Source organism: Pan paniscus, chromosome 3 (assembly GCF_029289425.2).
Source record: "Pan paniscus chromosome 3, NHGRI_mPanPan1-v2.0_pri, whole genome shotgun sequence".
Taxonomy (NCBI): Eukaryota; Metazoa; Chordata; class Mammalia; order Primates; family Hominidae; genus Pan; species Pan paniscus.
In genome coordinates, this window is record NC_073252.2 from 39,055,514 (window position 1) to 39,079,105 (window position 23,592).

General features: G+C 43.4%; 1 protein-coding gene and 1 non-coding gene across 3 annotated transcripts in view; both read left to right on the top strand.

Annotated features, from left to right (window-relative positions):
* Window positions 1–464: 464 nt before the first annotated feature.
* The window catches only part of FAM114A1 (family with sequence similarity 114 member A1), a 78,170-nt gene continuing 55,042 nt past the window's right edge, over window positions 465–23,592 (top strand). The window contains exons 1-2 of one of the 2 annotated variants that reach the window (XM_063603512.1): window positions 465–596; window positions 10,827–11,182. In XM_063603512.1, coding sequence (XP_063459582.1) covers window positions 10,835–11,182 — 348 coding nt within the window. In that variant the 5' untranslated portion in view covers window positions 465–596; window positions 10,827–10,834. The remainder of the gene's footprint in view (window positions 597–10,826; window positions 11,183–23,592) is intronic. The other variant, XM_008957566.4, reaches the window with a different exon arrangement.
* Window positions 818–875, top strand: MIR574 (microRNA mir-574). Its single transcript, NR_163073.1, has one exon. It is a non-coding gene; the product is annotated as a microRNA mir-574 (primary transcript).

Consider the following 23,592-nt stretch of genomic DNA (forward strand, 5'->3'; position numbering starts at 1 on the left):
TGTACATACATATTTGCCCATTTGACTGCCTACTTAGGACAAATTCACAAATGTGGAATTCCTAGGCCAAAGCTAATACATCGGAGTTTTAACCCACAGCTCCAAACTGGCCTTCTGGAAAGTGGGTTTTCGTTGTTTGTTTGGGGTTTGTTTGTTTTAAATCTATCACACTCCCACCGACAGGGCAAGGGAGTGCTGCTTAACGCAGAATCAGGAGATCAAACTTTGGCTGAACTTGAGCGACCTCTTCCCAGTGACACGGCGGGGGTTTTCCAAGCCCTTTTAAGGAAAGGAAAGGGATCTGGCGAACCCCGAGACCCACTCGCCCTGGGCTGGAGACGGGGCGCGCTCTGGCTCTCCGCGCTGGCACAGGGGTGGGACAAGCCAAGTTTCCAGGAGACTCGCCCAGCGCGGGCCCGGCCCTCGCAGCGTGGGGGTGGCCGGGCGTCCCCGCGGCGCTCCTCGTGGGGCGGGGCGCAGGCGGGGCGGGGCCCCCTCTCCAGCCGCCCGCCCTCCGGCCGCGTCCCCGCCGGCCCTGCAGACGTGGCGGGGCGGGACCCGCTGGGCACTCCCGCGCGTACTCGGCCGCCTGAGCGGTAAGAGCCCCGGGCACCCGGTCCCCATCCCCTTCCCCGGGGGGCGGGCGAGCGCGGGGGCGGCTGCCCGGGGGTGGTGGGAACACCATACCTTGGCGCCTCGTCCGGGACCCACGAATCCTGCCCTCTGCGTTAGTGAGAAGCAGTGGTCAGGGAGGACCTGGCTCTGGGGTGAGGGTCTGGGGCGGCGCGGCCGAGGGACCTGCGTGGGTGCGGGCGTGTGAGTGTGTGTGTGTGAGTGTGTGTCGCTCCGGGTCCACGCTCATGCACACACCCACACGCCCACACTCAGGGTCTGCCCCCTCGGCCGGCGTGAACCTCCGCGGAGCCTGCCTGGATCTCCCAAAGTATCCAGTCCTGGCACCAAGCAAGTCTGGAAAAGTGCCCCCAATGGCTCGGGGCCAAGTCAGAGGTGGGCTGCAGGGTCCCCCAGCCCGGGCACGAAGGGAGCAGTTCCCTGTAAGACAGAGGCTTCGTCCCAGGGTGCGCCTGCCCTCGGCCTTGGCACAGGGAGCTCAGGCCTTGACCTCCCCGCTCCCCTCGCCTTACTCCTCCCCCAGCAGCCGACCCACGCCCTGCCTGCTCTTCCAGTCCAGCCAACACTCTAAGCAGGCACCGCCTCCATTCGCAGCCCCCGGGATGGGTCCCACTCCCTACCCCAGATCCCCAGGCCCCCTCCACCCAGTCGGCTAGCCCTCGCCTCTGCCATCCGGTGAGTATTTCCAGGCACCTCAGACCAGGCGCCTGAACGTCACTGCCTTTTCTTAAGTAGGAAGACATCTCTCTATGGGCTGTGAGAGCATTACCTATGCCCTACTGATCCCATCATTTCCCATCCTAAACATCTTGAAGGACACAGGCAGGTGGCTTCTTAAATCAGTGTGCTCTGAACTCCCTGTGACCTCAGCCAACCTGTGACAACTGAGAATGAGACAGGCTCTATCCTCAGAGCCTCTTTTTGCCCTCTCTGCAGCCTAGTGGCTCCTTCCCTACCCCACCCATAGGCCTGCGTCCCCGCCCTCCTTTCTTCCATCAAGCCTGAGCTTGGGAAAGAATCTGATAAACTTCTTACATTGTAACCTTTAAGTGAAGGAATGAGACGTTAGGGATGGATTTGAGGCACAAGTGAGACAGTGCAGAAGGAATTTGAGGGTTGGAGGGGGCTTTCTTGAATCTGAGCGATTCAGACCATAAAAGTAAACTTGTCTTTGTTTATTTGACCAGGCTTACATCAAACATGGTTTCTCTTTTATTAATATCAAACACAATGTATTTCAATTCAGTAAATATCTGAGGGACAGAAACCAACCTAGGTGCTGTTGGTCACAGTCTTGGAGGACAGAATGGCAGAAGTAAATACTCCATAAATACATGGAATAGAAATCTGTGCAAAGTGCCAAAAACATAGAAGAGGTAGCAGTTATTTCATTGGAAGCAGTGGGGCAGATTAAGGAAAAATTCAGAACGAAAGGTAACATTAGACATTGGGTGTCTAGAGGAATAGGAGTTTGCCAGGCAGCTGGAGGAAGGGCAGCACCGGGGCAGAGGAACCAGCGTAAGCAAAGGCAGGGAGATGTGAAGAGTTATGGGGAATGGAGAAAAGACTGGTGAGGCAGGAGTGGAGGATACTGAGAGGTGCAAGAGGTGGAGAGAGATTGGAGCTGGATTATGATGGGAAGTGTGAAGATATTTACACCTAATGGTTTTTAAACAGGGGAGCAAATAGGTCCAAAAATGCCTGGCAGCCTCACAGAGAATAGGCTGGAGCCTGGGTACATAGACTTATCAAGCTTTATACAAACTCATACAAACTGCTACAACCTGATTAAGAGCCTCTCATCCAGAGTTTTTATTCCTGGTCCTTTGCTGACCGGCACTTTTTTTTTTTTTTTAACTGGGGGAGATGACCTCACACAGGATATCATGCTAACCAAATTTTTATGCTGCCAAGTCAGGCCATTTTTTTTTTTAAAAATCCATCCACTGTCACTACTATTTCATAAAATGAAAGACATTTTAATACCAAGAAAAAGCACAAAGGCTAAACTTGAAAGATGAAGGCAGTCCTTTACATTTAATAAATTTAGATTTATGAAAAACTTGCGATCTTGTCCTCATTTTTCTCTATCATCACAGACTTGCCCCAGTCCTGCAGGTGGAGTTTGGAAAAAAAGCATCCAGATCAGTTTGTCCGTCCTAGCTTTACAGAGGAGCAGGTGTAAGCGCAGTGAGGATGATCAAGTTGTGTGCCCACAAAGGGATACTGGGACCAGAGGCCACATCCCTTGATGCCTGCAGGGCACAACTCTTTCCACCTCAGAATACCATCGCTCCCACCTCTCATTATTCCTCCATGCAGCCTCATGTCCTGGCCTCTCAGACACCTGTCCTGAATCACTACAGTCCATCCCTGATGCTTGGACATTTGCACATGCTCTCATCCCACCAGGCCTGAATCACCACATCAAAGACACTTTCAAGGTTCTCCCTTGCACAGGGTCAGTCTAGTTCAGGCACATCTGTCCTTGATTTGCTGTGCTGTTTTGCATCACTTTTTAACTGTTTTGTGTTAGCTCCTCAAACAGATGATTCATTTCTGAAGGATAGTGACCATGTCTTCTGTTTTATACTTTTTTTGGAGCTGTGATGTTGCTGCTTAAATACCTTGCATAGTTCTGGGAGCATTTTAGGTGATGAATGAATTTACTCATGAAAAACTAACTTATTCCCAGCCCACAAAGGCTTCTTTATGTGCCACCCTTCCTCTCCTTAGAGTTTCCTGAAGCAGCCTCCTTGTTGCTGTGGGTTGAGTCTCCCTAGCCTCCAGTCCACGAGACATGGCTACAGTGATCAGTGTTCCTAACCATAAATCAGGAAAGGTTTCTAAGTCTGGCTTATGGAACACCCAGACGGAGATGGAAACTGTCCCAGGAAACACAGTGCTTGTCATGACTGTAATCCTGGTGGACTCCAGCAGCCCCTGCTCAGAAACAGTTCTGTATTTCAAACACACAGTTTCTAGTGGTTTCATACAAAAGGGTACAGTCTGAAAAATGATTACATTTCCCCCATCATGATAGCATCCACAGTCGATAAAGTTCTACGAGAACAACCAAACAAAAAATAATTTTTTTTTCGTTTTGATTTGGGGAAAATTAGACCTGTAACAAGTAGAGATAAATATGGATTAGAGATACACACAATTAGAAATTGAATTAGGGCTGATCTTGCATGGCTTTCTTTTTTTTTCTTTTCTTTTTTTTTTTTTTTTGTGACAGGGTCTCACTCTGTCACCCAGGCTGGAGTGCAGTGGCATGATCCTGGCTCACTGTAGCCTCTGCCTTCCAGGTTCAAGCAATTCTCATGCCTCAGCCTCCAGAGTAGCTGGGATTACAGGCACATGCCACCATGCCCAGCTAATTTTTTTGTATTTTTAGTAGAGACGGGATTTCACTCTGCTGGGCAGGCTGGTCTGGAACTCCTGGCCTCAAGTGATCTGTCTGCCTTGGCCTCCCAAAGTGCTGGGATGTGAGCCACTATGCCTGACCGATGACCATTTTTAAATTTAACAGATGTAAAGATCTAGTATTAATAAAATTTATAAATTATCCATAAATATTTTAAACAATAATCTATAAATATTTTAAATAATAATCCATAAATATTTTTTGACAATAGTCCATAGATATGTTTTAACAATGCCTGTTTAACATCTTACAGCTGAGTTTCTGGGGTATTTCTGAAGGGATGGTTTGTGTTGGTTGAATGCAGAACAGCCACAGAGAGGAGTTTTACTGCAGTACTTTTTCTACATTTGGCATAAACTGACCTAAGGTAATTTGGCCATCAGAGATAGGTAAGGGCTCTAGGTTTCCTCCTCTGCAACTTCCCTACCAAGAGCTAAATTACCATGAATCCAAGTTCACTGATGGAATTCTGCCATAAACCCACACATGTATTAGCAAACAGGCTTAGTTAACCAGTCTGTTCTTATAAGCTCAAGGAAGTCCTAGCTCACTGTCCTTTCAGGCCTGTGTTCTAGAGGCAGGACTCAGCTAAGCTTCTAGTCACCTTCAGGCTTTGGAGTCCTGCATTCAGCTAGAGAACCTAGAAGAACGCTACTCCAAAGGGTAAGTCAGCTGCTGGATTCAGTGCAATCTCATGTCTTGGGTATAGAAGCAGAGAAGGCACCTGTACGTTATTTCTTGTCGATCCACATATCTGAGGCATCTTTCATGTCACCAGTGAAAAATTATTTCTCATATCCCTTATGCTAATTAGCATACCCTGGAGTGCCCATCAGAGAAGACGGTAGATGAACCCTCTAAAAAGAGGTGGACACCTCATTACGGATTTTTAAGTGCTTACTAAAGACCCCTGGATAGTATATTCCTGAATAAGGCACTTCAAATGTCATCCAGCCACCCTTAGGGCACAAATTAAAACTAAGTAACATGCACGTGTCACATAGTATATGCTGAACTATTTTAGGATACTTCATGAACAAGATAACAACACATGAGGGCAAGGCTTGTACATTCAGGCATCCATAATGGTTTTTATTTACCCATAAGTGTTTATCACAGCCAGATTTACTCTGATGTTCCTGCTTATAGAAAACTGAAATATTTTGGGACTTCCTAATAATCCAGATTAATAATAAGGATTTTCAAATTACCTTACAAAGAAATAAAAATATCAGACAATGTCTACCATCTAGCGATTTAAAAAAATGAGAATAAAAGTGATGGCAAGGTATCATTTATTCATGAACCCATTCTCCTCATTGTTGTGTCCATACGACTCATGTGAGGATAATAAATTAAGACAGGGAAATCTTTAGGCCATGGCAATCAAGCAAAGTCCTAGGCCATGGGTAAGCAGACATTTTCGGAAACAGGCCAGATAGTAAATATTTTAGGCTTTGTGACTTTGCAGCCCATATGGCCTGTGTTGCAATGACTCAGCTCCGCTATTGTAGTGCCAGAGAAACCATGACGGTCCCATACGTAAACAAAGGGTGTATCTCTGGTCCAATAAAACTGTGTTTACCAAAACAGGCAGAGGACAAGAGTTGGCCAGCAGACTGGTTTGCCAACACCCTGTCCTAGGCTAGTCCTGATTCAGAGAGAGGTTTTCACAAAGATTTTGTAAACTTCCAAATGACAACAGCCTTTTTAGCAGCCCCCATCAATTCTACTCACCTCCCATAAACCACCCGCAATACTACCCCTTCTCTATACAGTGGGTTTCTATCGTTCTTTACTATTTCAGCTAGGCTTGAACCTGGCTCCTTGACAGCCCACGGCCAACCTTGAATATCCTAAACTTTGTATACCAGCTCGAGGGAAGCCTGCATTCGTTGCCATTCTTACATGTAGACTTGTTTACAGGAATATTATCACTGAATTCAAGGTCTGGCAGATATTTTTGCTTACACAAATACATTCTAACTCAATTAACTGGGAGGTGAAGGAAAAAAGAAAGACAACACGGAAATGTCAAGTCATTTGGAACCATCTGCTGTAAGAGAGCTCCTGTGTGTCTGTACACAAATATTAATCTAACTCAACAGGCATATTTGTTGAGCTTCCTACTATGCACAGGAAGCCATGCCAAGTACTATGTAGAATATGAATACAAAACAAGGAAGGTCTTTGTCTTTATAGAATTTACAAATCATAGGAAAAACTGAAGCAACTCTAATCAAAGAGGACTTTAACTGTCTAAAGTAAGATAAACACAAAATGCCCTCAGAAGGGTTCAGAAGGAAAATGTTCAACCTGGAGGAACAAAGAATGGAGGAGGCGGTTATTTTAACTGGGTCTTCAATGTGCAAAAGAACAACATATGGAACCAACAGCCCCCGAGGGTCTCTTGTGGATGTGCCAGGCATTGCACAGATATTTACACTGTCTCATTTAAGGTTTTATAGGAAATCGTGGGAGGTAAGCCTGGTGGGATCAGAGCACAGAGGTCCCTGGATACTAGCTGAAGCATGAGGCCTCATCTCAGGAGAGAGAGGAAGGGGAAGCTCCTGAGGATGTGTGAGCAGGAGAGCCATGTAATTAGAGCCGTGAGGTGAAGGATGGGAAGTAAGGGGAAGAGCTGCAGTGAACAGGGGAACCCAATACTGAAATAGTCATCATGAACCATAATGAGGACCTTGCCATGAGAATAGGAGTAAAAGAATGTAGATAGATTCTCAATAAAGAGCCTCTAGGATTTGGCCACTGACTGAATGTAAGAAAAGAGGCAGATGGCATTGCTGATAGGGCTCTGATGTGGTTCAGTCTCAAAGTCAGACACGGGTTCAAATTTCAAATGTAGAATTTACTAAAAGTGTGACTTCTGAGCTTCAGTTTCCTCATCTGTAAAATGGAGCTGATAACATTCAACTCACAGGAGATAATACATTTAAAGAGCATGGATACAGTAAGCACTCAATAAATGATAACTTTATACTATATATTCTTGAGAGGGTGAAAGCGTGGTAAATGACAGCTCTGAGTTATTGGGAAAATCTATGTGTGAGATGGTGTCTCATTATGGTTTTTATTTGCATTTCTCTAATGATTAGTGGTGGTGTGCATTTTTTCATATGCTTGTTGGCCACCTATATGTTTTCTTTTGAGAAGTACCTATTTATGTCATTTGCCCATTTTTTAACGGTTTTTGTTTTGTTTTTTGCTTGTTGATTTAAGTTCCTTACAGATTCTGGATATTAGACCTTTGTCACATGCATAGTTGCAAATATTTTCTGCCATTATGTAGGTTGTCTATTTATTCTGTTGATAGTTTCTTTTGCTGCGTAGAAGCTCTTTTGTTTAATTAGCTCCCACTTGTCAATTTTTGTTTTTGCTGCAATTGCTTTTGGAGTCTTTGTCATGAAATCTTTGCCAGGGCCGATATCCAGGATAGTGTTTCCTAGGTTCCTAGGTTTTCTTCTAGAGTTTTTATAGTTTTGGGTTTTACATTTAAGTCTTTAGTCCATCTTGAGTTTATTTTTGTATATGGTATAAGGAAGGGGAACAGTTTCAATCTTCTGCATATGGCTGGCCAGTTATCCCAGCACAATTTATTGAATAGGGAGTCCGTTCCCCATTGTTTGTCATTGTTGGCTTTGTCAAAGATCAGATGGTTTAGGTGTGTGGCTTTATTTCAGAATTCTCTATTCTGTTCTGTTGGCTTATGTGTTTTATTTTTGTGCCAGTACCATGGTGTTTTGGTTACTATAACCTTGTAGTATAGTTTGAAGTTGGGTAGTGTGATGTCTCCAGCTTTGTTCTTCTTGCTTAGGAATGCTTTGGCTATTTGGGCCCTTTTTTGGTTCCACATGAATTTTAGAATATTTTTTTCTAATTCTATGAAAAACATCATTGGTAGTTTGATAAGAATAGCATTGAATCTGTACATTGCTTTGGGTAGTATGGCCATTTTAACAATAATGATTCTTCCTATCCATGAGCATGGAAAATTTTTCCATTTGTGTCATCTCTGATTTCTCTGAGCACTGTTTCGTAATTCTCATTGTGGAGCTCTTTCATCTCCCTGATTAGCTGTATTCCTATGTATTTTGTTCTTTTTGTGGCTATTGTGAATGGAATTGCATTCTTGATTTCACCCTCAGCTTGGACATTATTGGTGTATAGAAATGCTACTGATTTTTGTACATTGATTTTGTATCTTGAAACTTTGCTGAAGTTGTTTATCAGATCTAGGAGCCTTTGGGCAGAGACTATGGGATTTTCTAGGTGTAGAATCATATCATCTGCAAAGATAGTTTGTCTTCCTCTCTTCCTATTTTATTTCATTCTCTTGTCTGATTGCTCTGGCTAGGACTTCCACTATCGTGTTGAATAGAAGTAGTAAGAGTGGGTATCCTCGTCTTGTTCTGGTTCCTAAGGGGAATGCTTCCAGTTTTTGCCCCTTCGGTATAATGTTAGCTGTGGGTTTGTCATAAAAGGCTCTTATTACTTTGAGATATGTTCCTTCAATGCTTAGTTTGTTGAGACAGAACATTTTTATCACCACCGAAAGTTCCATTGAATAGTGCTGTTCTACATGATATCAATAATTTGTAAGCTTTCAAAGAGTTTTCTGCTTTAATGGCTACATTCCTTATTTGGTTTCTACCTCACTTCTTACCCTTTAAGTTTATCCTTGACTAAACCATGGTCTAGACCTTCATCAGCTGGTCCCCAACAAGGAATACTGTGTGTATATAGGTCTCTTTCTCACTGTGAATTTCTGACAAAGACGTTGCAAAGCTAAATGGCAAGTATTTTTTTGATAAGTGCTCAGGTATTTTCTAGACTTATTCTTTTTTTTTTTTTTTTTTTTTTTGAGACAGTCTCGCTTTGTCGCCCAGGCTGGAGTGCAGTGACACGATCTCAGCTCACTGCAACCTCCACCCCCCAGGTTCAAGCAATTATTGTGCCTCAGCCTCCTAAGTAGCTGGGACTACAGGTGCATGCCACCATGCCCAGCTAATTTTTGTATTTTTAGTAGAGACAGGGTTTCACCATGTTGGCCTTGGCTGGTCTTGAACTCCTGGCCTCATGTGATTCACCCACCTCAGCCTACCAAAGTGCTGGGATTACAGGTGTGAGCCATTGCACCCTGCCTTCCTATGCTTATTCTCATTATTGCTACAAATATAATTAATAAAGCCAGAGTCAATAATTTTAAAGATACAGGTATTACTCTTAGTTCCCATAGGCGTAGTCCTTCATGCCAAGTAAGAGCTCCAGGAAAGTTTAAAGATAGCCTTGTAGGTTTCTGTTAGCTTCCTATCAGTGCTGTGACAAATTACAACTAACTTCGCGGCTTTTGCCAACACAGACTTATTCTCTTGGAGTTCTGGAGGTCAGAAGTCTGAAATCAGTGTCCATGGGCTAAAGTCAAGTTGCTGGCAGCCTGGTTCCTTCTAGAGTCTTTGAGGGGAGAGTGGTTTCTTTTCCCTTTTCAGCTTCTGGTGGCCACCCATATTCCTTGGCTTTGGGCCCCTTCCTTCATCTTTGAAGTGCGTCACTCCAGCCTCTGCTTCTGTCATCACATCACCTTTTCCTCTTTGTAATCAAATCTCCCTCTGCCTCCATATGATAAGGACACTTGTGATTACATTTAAGGCCAACTCAGATGATCTAAAATAATCCCCTCATCTCAAGATCCTTATCTTACTCACATCTGCAAGGTCCCTTTTGTTATGTAAGGTAACGCTCACAGGTTCCAGGAATTGGGATGTGGTTATCTTGGGGGCCATTCATTATTCCAGCAGTCCCCAACCTTTTTGGCACCAGGAACTAGTTTTGTGGAAGACAATTTTCCCACAGATCAGCAGAAAGGGGTGCGGGGGAGATGCTTTTGGGATGATTCAAGCACATTACTATTGTGCACTTTATTTCTATTATTATTACATTGTAATTTATAATGAAATAATTATACAACTCACCACAAGGTAGAATCAGTGGGAGCCCTGAGCTTGTTTCCCTGCAACTAGATGCTCCCACCTGGGGATGATGGGAGACAGATCATCAGGCATTAGATTCTCATAAGGAGTGCACAGCCTAGATCCCTCACACGTGCAGTTCACAATAGGGTTCATGCTCCTATGAGAATCTAATGCCACCACTGATCTGATAGGAGGCAGAGCTCAGGTGGTAATGTGAGCAATGGGGAGCAGCTGTAAATACAGAGGAAGCTGTGCTCACTCACCTGCCACTCACCCACTGCTGTGCAGCTTGGTTCCTAACAGGCCATGGACTGGTACAGGGAATAATGCAGGGTTGGGGACCCACAAGGTTACATAGAGTATTGGTTAAAAAAAAGTTTGCCCTGGCCAGGCGCGGTGGCTCACGGCTGTAATCCCAGCACTTCGGGAGGCCGAGGTGGGTGGATCACCTGAGGTCGGGAGTTCGAGACCAGCCTGACCAACATGGAAAAACCCCGTTTCTACTAAAAACACAAAATAATCCAGGCGTGGTGGCACATGCCTGTAATCCCAGCTACTCGGGAGGCTGAGGCAGGAGAATCGCTTGAACCTGGGAGGCGGAGGTTGCAGTGAGCTGAGATCGTGCCATTGCACTCCAGCCTAGGCAACAAGAGCGAAACTCCGTCTCAAAAAAAAAAAAAAAAAAGTTTGCCCCTACCAGATTTATTTATCCAGGGCTTTGAATTGAAGCTTAACAATTCGATGAAAGCATGAGGTGTTTGTAATTGTGTTGACAGATACTAAAATGTCTGATGATGCTGGTGACACCTTAGCCACTGGAGACAAAGCAGAAGTTACTGAGATGCCTAATAGTGATTCTTTACCTGAGGATGCAGAATTGCATTGTGATTCAGCTGCAGTTTCACATGAGCCAACACCAGCTGACCCCAGAGGGGAGGGGCATGAAAATGCAGCTGTGCAGGGTGCAGGGGCTGCCGCCATTGGGCCCCCTGTGCAGCCTCAGGATGCCAACGCCCTGGAGCCCCCTCTCAATGGAGACGTGACTGAGGATACACTTGCTGAATGTATTGATTCCGTCAGCCTAGAGGCAGAACCCAGATCCGAAATACCCCTGCAAGAACAGAATTATCCGGTAAGAATGGGTCATTCAATTCACTTCGGCCTAAGTTCTTGCTTATATCTACCGTGTGCAGAGCTAGCACCAAGCTCTGTGGGTGGGAATTGGGAGTTCAAAATGTACTGTGACATCCCCTCTGTCATCAGAAATGTGTTGTGTAGTGAGATTAGACATATATGAAAATAATTTGTCATAATATTTGCATTTTGATAAATGTATTATTAACAGTAACAGCCACCAATTATCAGACACACGCCGTGTGCCAGGCACTCTGCTAGCCACTTTATGTGTTATGTAATTCACTCCATCAACAGTTCAAACCTGGGTATTACTAACTCCAGCCTATACCTGTGGCAACCAGGCTCAGAGATGGTAGCTTGTCCTGGGCTACTTGGTTGTAAATGGAAAACATCGTAATATCACACATCATGACTCCAGATAATTAACAAGCCTGATTCCACCCTAAATAAGTCAATGTTTCTTTAAGATCACTTAAAATCTGATGTATATTTACAAGTCCATAGTGGAGATCTTCAGCCTTCAGATCACTGTTTTATCATCACACACCACCTTCCAGGGCAACAGAGGCAGAATGCACTCATCACCCCTCCCCTTTCAGTGCCTGCACCTATCTCTCAGGGTATGAGATAAGCCAGATCTCCCTGTTGGCACCTGGGCCACCAAGAAGACTATCCCAGCAGGGTTTTCCTGGAGCCTTCACCTCCAGCCATGTGGGGCCGGGCAGGGGTGGGAGACGCCCCACATGAAAGAAGGAGACAGGCTGCTCTCCTCATCCTGTCTGGAATGGACTGCCTTCTAGAAGGGTGGTGCAGGAGGGAGGAATTGGGGTCTTCCCTCAGCCAGGCCCAGCCCTGTTCATCCTGAAGTGTGCCACCACAGATCACCCCCTTGAGGTGACTCTGCAGCACGACGTGAGGGACAGGAACTAAACAGGGAACTAGGGGCCCTGGGCATTCACCCTCCAATCTATCATTAACTCCATGAGCTTGGGCCAGACAAACTAATGTCTCTGCGCTTCAGGTTTTTCCTCTATGGAGTGAAGAATTCTCACATGAAGACTTTGATGCATCCTTCTGACTAATGTTTTATGACTCCTGTATTCAAGATTGGGCTTCCCTCCCACCCACTTTTCTCAAGGGGTTTGACCCTCAGAACTGTCTGCGATGGGCTTCCTCAGGGGCAAGGTGTTTCCCTTCACTGGAAGTGTTTAAACAAAAGCTGAACAGTCATTTTGTAGGGATGTTATGGAAGCAATTTGAGGATCAGCTGGGAGTTTGAATCAGATAGGGTAAACGTACACAAAATTTTGTTTATGAGTTTCAAGAGGTCGCTGACCCTTTGAAGCCATCCATAGATGCCCTAAATAATTAAGAGCCCATAGACCAGAAGTTCTCAACTTCAGCTGAATGTTACCAGCCACTGGGGGAGATCTAAAATGTATTGAAGCCTGGGCAACGTGGCGAACCCTGTCTCTACGAAAAATACAAAAAATTAGCCAGGCATGGTAGTATGCACCTGTAGCCCCTGCTACTTAGGAAGAGGCAAGAGGATCACCTGAACCCAGGTGGTCAAGGCTGCAGTGAGCCGAGATTGCACCATTGCACTCCAGCCTGGGCAATGACAGTGAAACTCTGTCTCCAAAAAATAAATAAAATAAAATAAAATAAAATAAAATAAAATAGAGTAGAGTAGAGTAGAGTAGAGTAGAGTAGAGTAGAGTAGAGTAGAGTAGAGTAGAGTAGAATAGAATAGAATAGAATAGAATAGAATAGAATAGAATAGAATAGAATAGAATAGAATAGAATAGAATAGAATATATTGATGCTAGGGGTCCCAACCCCAAGGATTCTGATTCAGGAATGGGGCTTGGACATCAGCAATTTCTAAAAGTACCCCAAGTGGTTCTAATGTTTGGCCAGGATTGAGAATAATTAGTTTAGGCTAAAGAATTTTCAAGGTCCTTTTTATGATTCTTTGAGTAGGTGGTCTTCAGTATCATTCCAGCTCTAAAATGCTGTGGTGCTACAATAACACTTCAAAAGTATTTGGAGACAAGCCCTTTCATTCCTTTGGCTACTAGGACACTTTTTCATCCATTGATCTTAGAACAACAATAGCAATAACAGTCACAAAACACATAGGAAGTAAAAGTGGGACATTAATAAGCTGCAGGTTTGGCAGTTTGCATGGTATTGGTGAAGAGATGGACCACTAGATTATGTCAAGAATCAGCCCAAATAGGAAATGGCAGAGTGAGGATTTGAACAGAGTCTTCCTGACTCCAGAGCCTGCTTTGCCTCCACACTGTCTGTCTCATGTAGGGAGCTATGGTTCCCAATTTTCATCCTAAGTGCTACTGTTAACAAATATCTTGGTACAGTAAGAAAAATATAACTTAGCCACACCATTATCACCTAAGATGACTTAAACTATACAAGCTCTACTAATTCAAAATCCATACTAATTCAAAATCCATATACATTCCAATTTCAGACATAATAATTATAACAGGATTGTTCATGAAGATAGCATAGTAAGGCCGGGCACGGTGGCTCATGCCTGTAATCCCAGCACTTTGGGAGGACGAGGCAGGTGGATCACTTGAGGTCAGGAGTTCGAGACCAGCCTGGCCAACATGGTGAAACCCCGTCTCTACTAAAAACACAAAAATTAGCCAGGTGTGGTGGTGCATGCCTGTAGTCCCAGCTGCTTGGGAGGCTGAGGCAGGAGAATCTCTTGAACCTGGGAGGTGAAGGTTGCAGTGAGCTGAGATTGAGGCAGTGAGCTGAGATTGAGCCACTGCACTCCAGCCTGGGTGACAGCGAGACTCTGTCTCAAAAAAAAAAAAAAAAGAAAAATCAGTATGCTTCTACCACATTTGCCTTAAATGTTTTGGTCAAATGGAATGAATCTTGCTTTGAAAACACCTTGTAAACCTCCTGAATGCTACAGAAATTGAGCTGGTTGGTAACAGGTACTCCACCTTCCCCACCCCCTACAACACTGACAGCATTTCAAGGACCTTGGAAAGGGGAGAAATTCCTAATAATAGAGCACCACGGAATTACCTGGATGGAAGTGCAAACACTGGCCACAGAGTTGGGCCCATGGCTCTGGATGTATTGTGTTGGGTCAGAAGCTCAGAGGGAACAAAGGAGTGGGGACAGTACCTGTGAGTTTGTTTTAAGAAGGGCAGGAAAGCCGATAGGTTGGCTGAAAGGGCCTGGAGGAGAGGATATCACTTTCACCCAGGTCTTATTTAAACCATTCTACGTAGGTGCAAATTTAGTCTCTTTTTAAAGATTACCAGGAAAGGGGATTCTACTATCTCTCTTAGTAGCTTATCCTTTTATTAGAAGTCAATTTTATGCCTAGTCTTTGATTATTGTTCATTTTTTTATATTTTATGTGCCTCTTGTTGCATACTCATAAGAAATCATTTTGCATTGATGAAAACAACTCTTTCCCTGTTGCTCCAGAGCAGAGTGAATTGTACAAAACAAATTCTTGAATCTAAAGTTCATTACAGGGTGGTTGTTTGGATTGAACACAGGCTGCCCCTGAGGAATGGCAGGTTCTGCAGGAAAATAGCCAAGTGCAAAAGCCTATTTGACCCCATGTACATCTACACCTGATAAATTCTCATCAGCCCTTTAAAAAAGTTTCTGACCAGGTGCAGTGGCTCACACCTGTAATCCCAGCACTTTGGGAGGCCGAGGGGACCGGATCACCTGAGGTCAGGAGTTCGAGGCCAGCCTGACTAATATGGAGAAACCCCGTCTCTGCTAAAAATGCAAAATTAGCTGGGCATGGTAGTGCATGCCTGTAATCCCAGCTACTCGAGAGGCTGAGGCAGGAGAATCACTTGAACCCGGGAGGCGGAGGTTGCAGTGAGCCGAGATTGCACCATTGCACTCTAGCCTGGGCAACAAGAGTGAAACTCCATCTCAAAAAAAAAGTTTCTGTGAGGAATGCTTGCTTTACTAAAAAAAGAAACGGGCAGAATAGACTTTGAGGACGTACTTCTAAGGCACATTAGATTTTGTGATAATGCGCATAAATGTGTGTGTGTGTGTGTGTGTGTGTGTGTGTGTGTATGCATACATATTTGTAAGTACCTGGATCCGGGTCCCCTTAAAATCCACATCATTAGGCTCACATTTGCCTCAGGCAGCAAGGCCACTATAACTTGGCAGGTGGGGTGTTGCCACTAGCAGGTGGCCAGAGTCAAGGAGGAGGCCACCTTTCTGGCTGGCACCTCTGTTTTTAAGGACCACACCATTTATGCACTCGGATAAACTATCTCTATCTTTAGGGCTTCTTTGCTTTCTTGTCCTTTCTGACATACAGACTCAGAAGCCATTGAATTGAGCCTTCTCCTGTAGGAACCCACTCTACAACCTCCGTGAGAAATGGTCCTCAGCATTGGAGGTTGGACCGGATTCTCTAAGGCCTCTGCCAGCATCATGACACAATGCATTATGCCCAGAAATCTGGGTGGTGTAACTATCTTCAGGATGCCTACAGTCTAGTTGGGGGAAACATTGTTGTATGAGAGCAATGATTACATGTCCTGTAGTACTAGATAGGACAGGCACAAGGGAGGCTTTAGACAGAGCATTTAAATTCGTCTTAAAGAGTCAGAGAAGTCTTCAGCTTCAATTCAAAGATGTTTGTCTTGAGTACTGGTTGGGAGTGACATTTGTTCCCAGAGCTCTTGTGGGACCTTATTATATACTAGCCAGTCAACCCTTAAAAGACCCAATCTAGATCAAATTTCTCTGAATTCTTAACACCAAGAAAGGTTACCCAGAATTTTTAAAATGTCATCCCTACTGCTCAACACCAACGCATAAGGCCGATTATGGAGAAGGTCAAGAATCCCAATGTTAACACTGTTGAGTACTCTCATGGGGAAACATGGGAGTGTGGACCACCATGGATAGTTCTCTCCCTAAAAAAGGAAAAGCAGAATGTTTAAATGCCATAAAGTTATGGTCAAGAGAGACAAGGAGTAGGGGACACAGGCTGAGACATGACAGCATTTAGCCTCCTAAACCGGATAAGCAGAGTTTTCTCCAGTTCTGTTTGAGTATTTTCCCTTTTTGGCCTGCTCTAAAAGGACAGTGTTCCCTACTGCCTACGTTCCTTATTCTGTGTTCCCTGAACGGTGACACCCAGTTTTGGCTTGGACAACCAAGTGGATGGAGGTGCCATTCCGCCATAGAGAGCAGTGCTTCCCAGATCTGGAGGTGTATTGGAATCATGTGCGGAGCCTGTTAAAAATTCAGATTCCTGGGCTCTACCCTAAGAGATTCTTAGGCACAAGATCATAGTGGAAGCTGAGACTCTATTTTTAATGAATTCCCCCAGGTGACACTCTTACAGTTAGTCTGTGGACTAGAGTTTGGGAACCACTAACACTAGGACACAGCAAGAGCTAGTTGGGGTACGGGGAATAATTGAGAAGATGGTGAGTTCAGTTGGTTTTTGGTTTTTGGTAGAGATGGGGTCTCCCTGTGTTGCCCAGGCAGGTCTGAAACTCCTAGACTCAAGCTCTTCTCTCACCTCAGCCTCCCAAAGTGCTGGGATTATAGGCGCAAGCCACCACACCGGCCTGAGTTCAGTATTAAATATGCCATGCGACATCCAAGTGAAGATACTTTGTGGACAGTTGGTTAAAATGGTCTGGAGAGATAGGTGATTCAGAGGCTATCAGCACCTATGTGGTTATTTCAGTAATGGAAGTGGGTAAGATGGCTCAGGTGTTAGCATATAAATAACAACAGAGGCCAAGCCCTCAGCCCTGGAAGGTTTCTGTCTCTAAGCCAATTTGGTTGGGCACAGCTCTTAGGGTTTTGTTTTGCTTTTTAAATAGATTATGGTAGCTAGCAAAGAAGTTATAGTACAGTCTCACCACTACCACATTCTATAAGCGAAATCAAGTTTCAGATCACATTGTACCACACTGATATTTTTAAATGAAACAGTAATTAACAAGAGAGTTGAAAATGGTGTATGAGAACTCTTTCTCATGTAGGCTTGAGAACATCCCATTGTTTAGGTGCTTTGATCACCATCTTGAATGAAAGGTTTACTCAAGGAAACTGTCTGGATTTCAGAGCTAAGGTTTCTTCCCTGATAGCTGGCATCAAGTCACCAGAATTCCCCAGAGTTGGAAGATGGATGGAAGACCATTTACACAGGGCAAAATCCTTTGTAACACCCTATTCATATAAAACTGGGAGGAGCAGAAAATATACTTATTTACAAATCTTGAATACTTTTAAAATTTTTTATTTTTATTTATTTATTTATTTGAGATAGGGTCTCCCTCTATCGCCAGGCTGGAGTGCAGTGGCATGATCTTGGCTCACTGCAACCTCTGCCTCCCAGATTCAAGTGATTCTCTTGCCTCAGCCTCCAGAGTAGCTGGGACTACCGGCATCTGCCACCATGCCAAGCTAATTTTTGTATTTTAAGTAGAGACCAGGTTTCACCATGTTAGCCAGGCTGGTCTTGAACTCCTGACCTCAGGTGATCCACCCATCACGGCCTCCCAAAGTGCTGGAATTACAGATATGAGCCACAAAGCCCGGCCCCGTCCTGTTTTAAAAAAATAGTCTCTCTCTCTCTCTGTTGCCTAGGCTGGAGTGAAGTAGCAAGATCATAGCTCACTGCAGTCTTGAACTCTTGCATTCAAGTGATCCTCTTGCCTCACCTTACCAAATAGATAGGACTACATGTGCATGCCACCATGCCTGGCTAATTTTTAAATTTTTCTGTAGAGACCAGATCTTGCCATGTTGCCCAGGCTGGTCTTGAACTCCTGGCCTCAAGTGATCCTCCTGCCTCGGCCTCCCAAAGTGCTGAGATTATAGGAGTGAGCCACCGAAGCCAGCTCCTTGAATACCTTTATTTTTACCATCTAGAACCCCTTTCAGATATTGAGAATGCTAGTAAATAGTCCACCATGTTTACCAATTAAAACCCATTTTTGCAATTAGGTGTGGTAATTGGTAAAGCATCAGATGTTACTAGATACAGATAATAGAGTCTCTATAAATAGCTGCCTCCAGAGTATGGCTTTCCTGATTAGAATGCTGGCTGACCACCCTGGACTGTGCATATTTTATTGGAATGCTGACAGCACTTGGATTGTAGGTTAATTTGAGAAGCACCCATAATGTCACAATATGCATGTAGAAGCATTCTAATGTAAATAACTGAAATCATACTAAAAGATGGTAAAAAAAGAAAAAAAGTGAGAGTCAGAAGATAGGCCATCAGAATAGAACACTCTAAGGCAGATGTAAAAGTGGGTGAGCTTTGGATGCTACCGAGAGGTCAAGTAAGTAATAAAAAGACTAAAATGAGTCCGTGGCTTTGACAACAGGAAGCCACTTGACCTTGATGAGAACGATTTCATGAAGTAGTGGCACAGGAGTCTTGCTGTGGAGGGAGGATGGAGAAGGGAGGTGAATACAGAAGATAAGCACCTTTTTTTTTTTTTTTCTGAGACAGAATCTCACTCTGCCTCCCAGGCTGGAGTGCAGTGGCACGATCTCAGCTCACTGCAACCTCCGCCTCCTGGGTTCAAGCGATTCTCCTGCCTCAGCCTCCCAAGTAGCCGGGATTACAGCATGCGCCACCACACCCAGCTAATTTTTGTATTTTTAGTAGAGACGGGGTTTCACCTTGTTGGCCAGGCTGGTCTCAAACTCCCGACCTCAGGTGATTTGCCCACCTTGGCCTCCCAAAGTGCTGGGTTTACAGGTGTGAGCTATGGTGCCCGGCCACTATAAGCACCTTTTTTAAGAGACAAAGAAGAAAGATGTGGAGCAGACACCAGATAAGTTTGAAAGACACATTTTGTTCATGTTGTGATTTTCATTTGTTGGCTTTAAGATAGAGGAATCATGTGCATGATTAAATGTAACCTATATAGAAAGCATGTATAGAAATGTAGCCTGGGCCGGGCACAGTGGCTCACACCTGTAATTCCAGCACTTTGGGAGGCCGAGGCGGGCAGATCACCTGAGGTCAGGAGTTCAAGACCAGCCTGGCCAACAAGGTGAAACTCTGTCTCCACTAAAAATACAAAAATTAGCCAGGCATGGTGGTGGGCGCCTGTAATCCCAGCTACTCAGAAGGCTGAGGCAGGAGAATTGCTTGAGCCCAGGAGGTGGAGGCTGCAGTGAACCAAAATCACACCACTGCTCTCCAGCCTGGGAGACAGAGCGAGACTCCGTCTCAAAAAAAAAAAAAAAAAAAAGGAATGTAGCCTGTACAGGGAAGCAGCTTGTATAGAAAAAGGCTGAAAAGCTAGGAGAGAGTAAAACCAACCTAACCAGGTCAGGAGATGTGTAGGTGGAGGTGCTCTGGTACCTAAGAGGAAGGTGCATTTCCATAATAATGAAAGGGAGGAAGTAATTGTGAATCGCAGGGTAGTGTACTTAGATTTGTGTTTAGATGGGTTTTTGGTGTAGGCCTGTGTATATTTTGTGCATAAAAAGAACTACTCCAACGTTTAATTGGGTTTAAACAATTCGTGTTCCATCTACGAAGATGACAAACTCAAAAACCCAATCCTTAGGCTTCACGTGAATCTCACAAATCTCACTGTTTAGAAGTCCAGCAAAATCAAACAGTCACTTTCAAGGTACTTTTGGTTAATGTTTGATTTGGTCCTTTTTACCAACTTACACACGTTTAAATACTTTAAACTGCATTTATAATATATTCTACTTCCTTTTAAAGTACCTGAATTATCTACTTATACAAAACCTTGCTAAGTACTTAATAATTGTTATAAAGCTACTAAAATAAATTTACAGAGTTGACTTAAAGACCTCTTAATAATGTGCGGAAACTTGGGATGATTTCAGCTTAAAATCAGAAGTCTAATAATTCAATTATTCATTTTTGATTGATTTTCAAAAACTGTCACTCTAATAGGTCAGATTCCTTCAACATTAGTAGTACAGAAAAGAACAAATATGCCCAAAAATATGAATGGCGTATCTTCCATGTTTTCAACCTTTCTATGTTTAATTTTTAAATCTTCCCAAAGTTGAATGATGCATACTTACCAAGGAAGAAAATTAGCTGGAAATAACTGAGGCCATTTTCAATCAGATATTTTGACAAGAGTTTCAGACTCCAGAGCAATTTTCATCCTCCCAGCTGTCATACTGACCCCCTTTTTAGAGTAGCTATGTCATGAGTTACAAAAATTAAAAAGTGTTGATCACCCTATGAGTTACAAAACTCACAGGTTTCATTGCCCACATCCCTGGATACAAGTTATACGCAGCACCTGATTCTTGATCTGCTCAAGGAAATAGAACAACCAAGTTCCTCCTTCAGCTTTAAGATAAGTACATATGTTTTCCATCTAAATGATAAAGGCCTTTGAATTTGATGGAGTTCTGGGATTTTACTTTTTTCTATCTAATAATACCTTTAAACTTGATAGCTTAAAATAAATGCATTTTCTATTTAATGATAAAGACCTTTAAATGGGATACTAGATATGAAAATGTCTTTCCTATTTAAAGAACGTTGAACTTGGGTCAGGTGCAGTCACCCGTAATCCTAGCACTTCGAGAGACCAAGATAGAAGGATCACTTGAGGCCATGAGATCAAGACCAGCCTGGGCAACATAGTGAGATCCTGTCTCTACAAAAAATAATTTTTAAAAATTAGCTAAGTGTGGTGGTGCATGCCTGTAATCTCAGCTACTTGGGAGGCTGAGGCAGGAAGATCACTTAAGCCCAGGAGTTGGAGGATGTAGTGAGCTATTATCATACCACACACTCCAGCTTGGGCAACAGAGCAAGACTCTGTCTCCTAAAAAGAAAAAAGAACTGTGAACTTGATGGAATCCTACATTCTTTCTTAGTACCACACAAAGGTTTAGATGTTTAAATGATTTCCAGTTGAGTTTTGAATATCCCTTTTGATTAAGCCAAATCTAATTTGCTGTTATAAGAGTTATGGGGAGCAGGCAGGAAGCTGAGAGAGTTCTCATCTGATGGCTTTTTTTCCTATATGTATTAGGATGTGAAGTTGTCTATGGAAGGAGGTGGGAGTTATGGGGGAAGGGTGAGAAAAACGTCTTTAAATCCCTCTATTGGTAATAGGCAATCTGAGCAGCTCCATGCTGCCTGTTGTAGCATCTCCTAATTGTGTGACATTAAGTCCATTTAAAGTGGAGACCATATTCATGATGAGATATATTTATAATTCATGCTTAACATTTTTTATATTAAATATGTGTATTTAATCACTTGAATATTTACCATTTGATAACATATTTATAGCTGATCAAGAAGTCACAGCTCAATGTCAAAGGACTTTATTAATAAAGCAATTGAAGTAGTCACTTATTATACAGCAAAAAGTTCTAGACTCATTTAACATTTATTTCCATTTGCTAGTCAATTACCAGCTGTCAGAACATAATAAATATTATAAATTTGAGTCAGAAGCTGTCACCTCTAATTGTATTAACTCTTCCTAATCATAGGTAGTGATTTGTCCTGTGAAAGAATGATATTAATCACTGATTTCCATCTGTCTTCATAATGGTGTAAAATTGCTACTGGATTCCATTGCTGAAGTGAAGTAAATCAATGTAGACACCAAAAATGAAAGCAGGCAGTGATGAGTCATGAATATTTCCATTCATGTTAACAAGCTTCTCATTGTTTCCAGACAGAAAGAAAAAAAAATGACAGCTAACTTTCAAAGCTTTTTGCTTCTTAGTCTTAAAAGCATAGTTTCTTCTTATTATTTCTAGCTCACACTTTTGGAGTACTTCTTATATGCCAGGCACTATGCTCGCAACATTATATGAATTATTTCTTTTGATCTTCATGAACCGGTGAGGTTATTGGTTCCTATACTTATGGCTCTTATGCCACTATTGTTTGCATTTTATAATGAGGAAATGAAGGCTTAAAACAATTTGAGTAACTTGTTGTCCAAAACAGTAGAGCCTGGAGTCAAACCCAAGCAATTTAACTTCCATAACTCAGTCTCAACCAGTACTCTACACTGATGGGTGGCATTTGAATCAGTTAGGAATGCTTTTGAGTCAAAGTAACTAAAATCCAACATGTAGTAGTTCACAAAATAGTGATTTTTTTTCTCTCACTTAATACAAAGAATGGAGATAGGCAGCTACTTATGTTGGTTTAGTAGCTCAGCGGAGCCAGGACCAGTGACTGAGACTCCTTGGCCTTTCCCTTGAGGCAGCAAAAATGACTGCTTCAATTTGAAGCTTCATGTCCACATTCAGGGTAGGAAAAAGAGAAGGGGAAAGAGTGGGCACTCGCTGTAACTATAATGTATCATGAAAGCAAAAACTTTTCCATTTATATATCTCATTGGTTGAAAACTGTTTCATATGGCCATCCTATCTGCAAGGGTAGAAAATAGCAAGGGAGGCTGGGCATGGTGGCTCACACCTGTATTCCTAGCACTTTGGGAGGCCGAGGCGGGCGGATCATGAGGTCAAGAGATCAAGACCATCCTGGCCAAAATGGTGAAACCTCGTCTCTACTAAAATAGAAAAAATCAGCCAGGTGTGGTGGTGCACAACTGTAGTCTCAGCTACTTGGGAGGCTGAGGCAGGAGAGTGGCGTGAACCCGGGAGGTGGAGCTTGCAGTGAGCTGAGATCGCACCACTGCACTCCAGCCTGGCGACAGAGCAAGACTCCGTCTCAAAAAAAAAAAAAAAAAAAAAAAAAACAGCAAGGGAGTTGGGAGTTGGGGATGACTAATGGACCAGCTGTGAGTCAAAAGTTATGGAATCTACAAACTCTGTAGGAATTTTCCACTGCCTCCTTACTTTCTTTCTGCCCGCCCTTCCTTCTTTCCTTCCTTCCTTCTTCTCTTTTGAGTAAAAAAGAGCTATGATTCTCCATATAGGTAACTCATAGAATATTTATTCTTGCCTTGTTTTCTAGAATGTGTTCCCAGATAGAAAGAGAAAGCTGTGGTTCCCTACTTGAGTTAGGACTCATTGGTTGCAAGTAACAGAAACACGCATACCTGAGAAAATGGATGCGTTTCAGCCATTTATTCAACAAATATTTATTAAGCATTCATTATATTCCAAGCACTCTTCTAAGCTCTGGGAGTATATCAGTGAATAAAACATTTAAAAAAATGAACAAGAATATGAGAGAATCTCATAGAACCCAAAGATCAGAAAGCAGCAGGGCCTTCAGAGGGACAGAAACCAGGGACTGAGAAGCTGTCAGGAATCCAAACAGCAGCTCTAAGCCAATCTCCATTCTGCTCACTCTGCCTTCTCTTAATTCTTAGTCTGCGTGGTGGATATAACAGGGTCACCCACATAGCCTGAGTTTTCAACTTCTGTTCATGCACACAG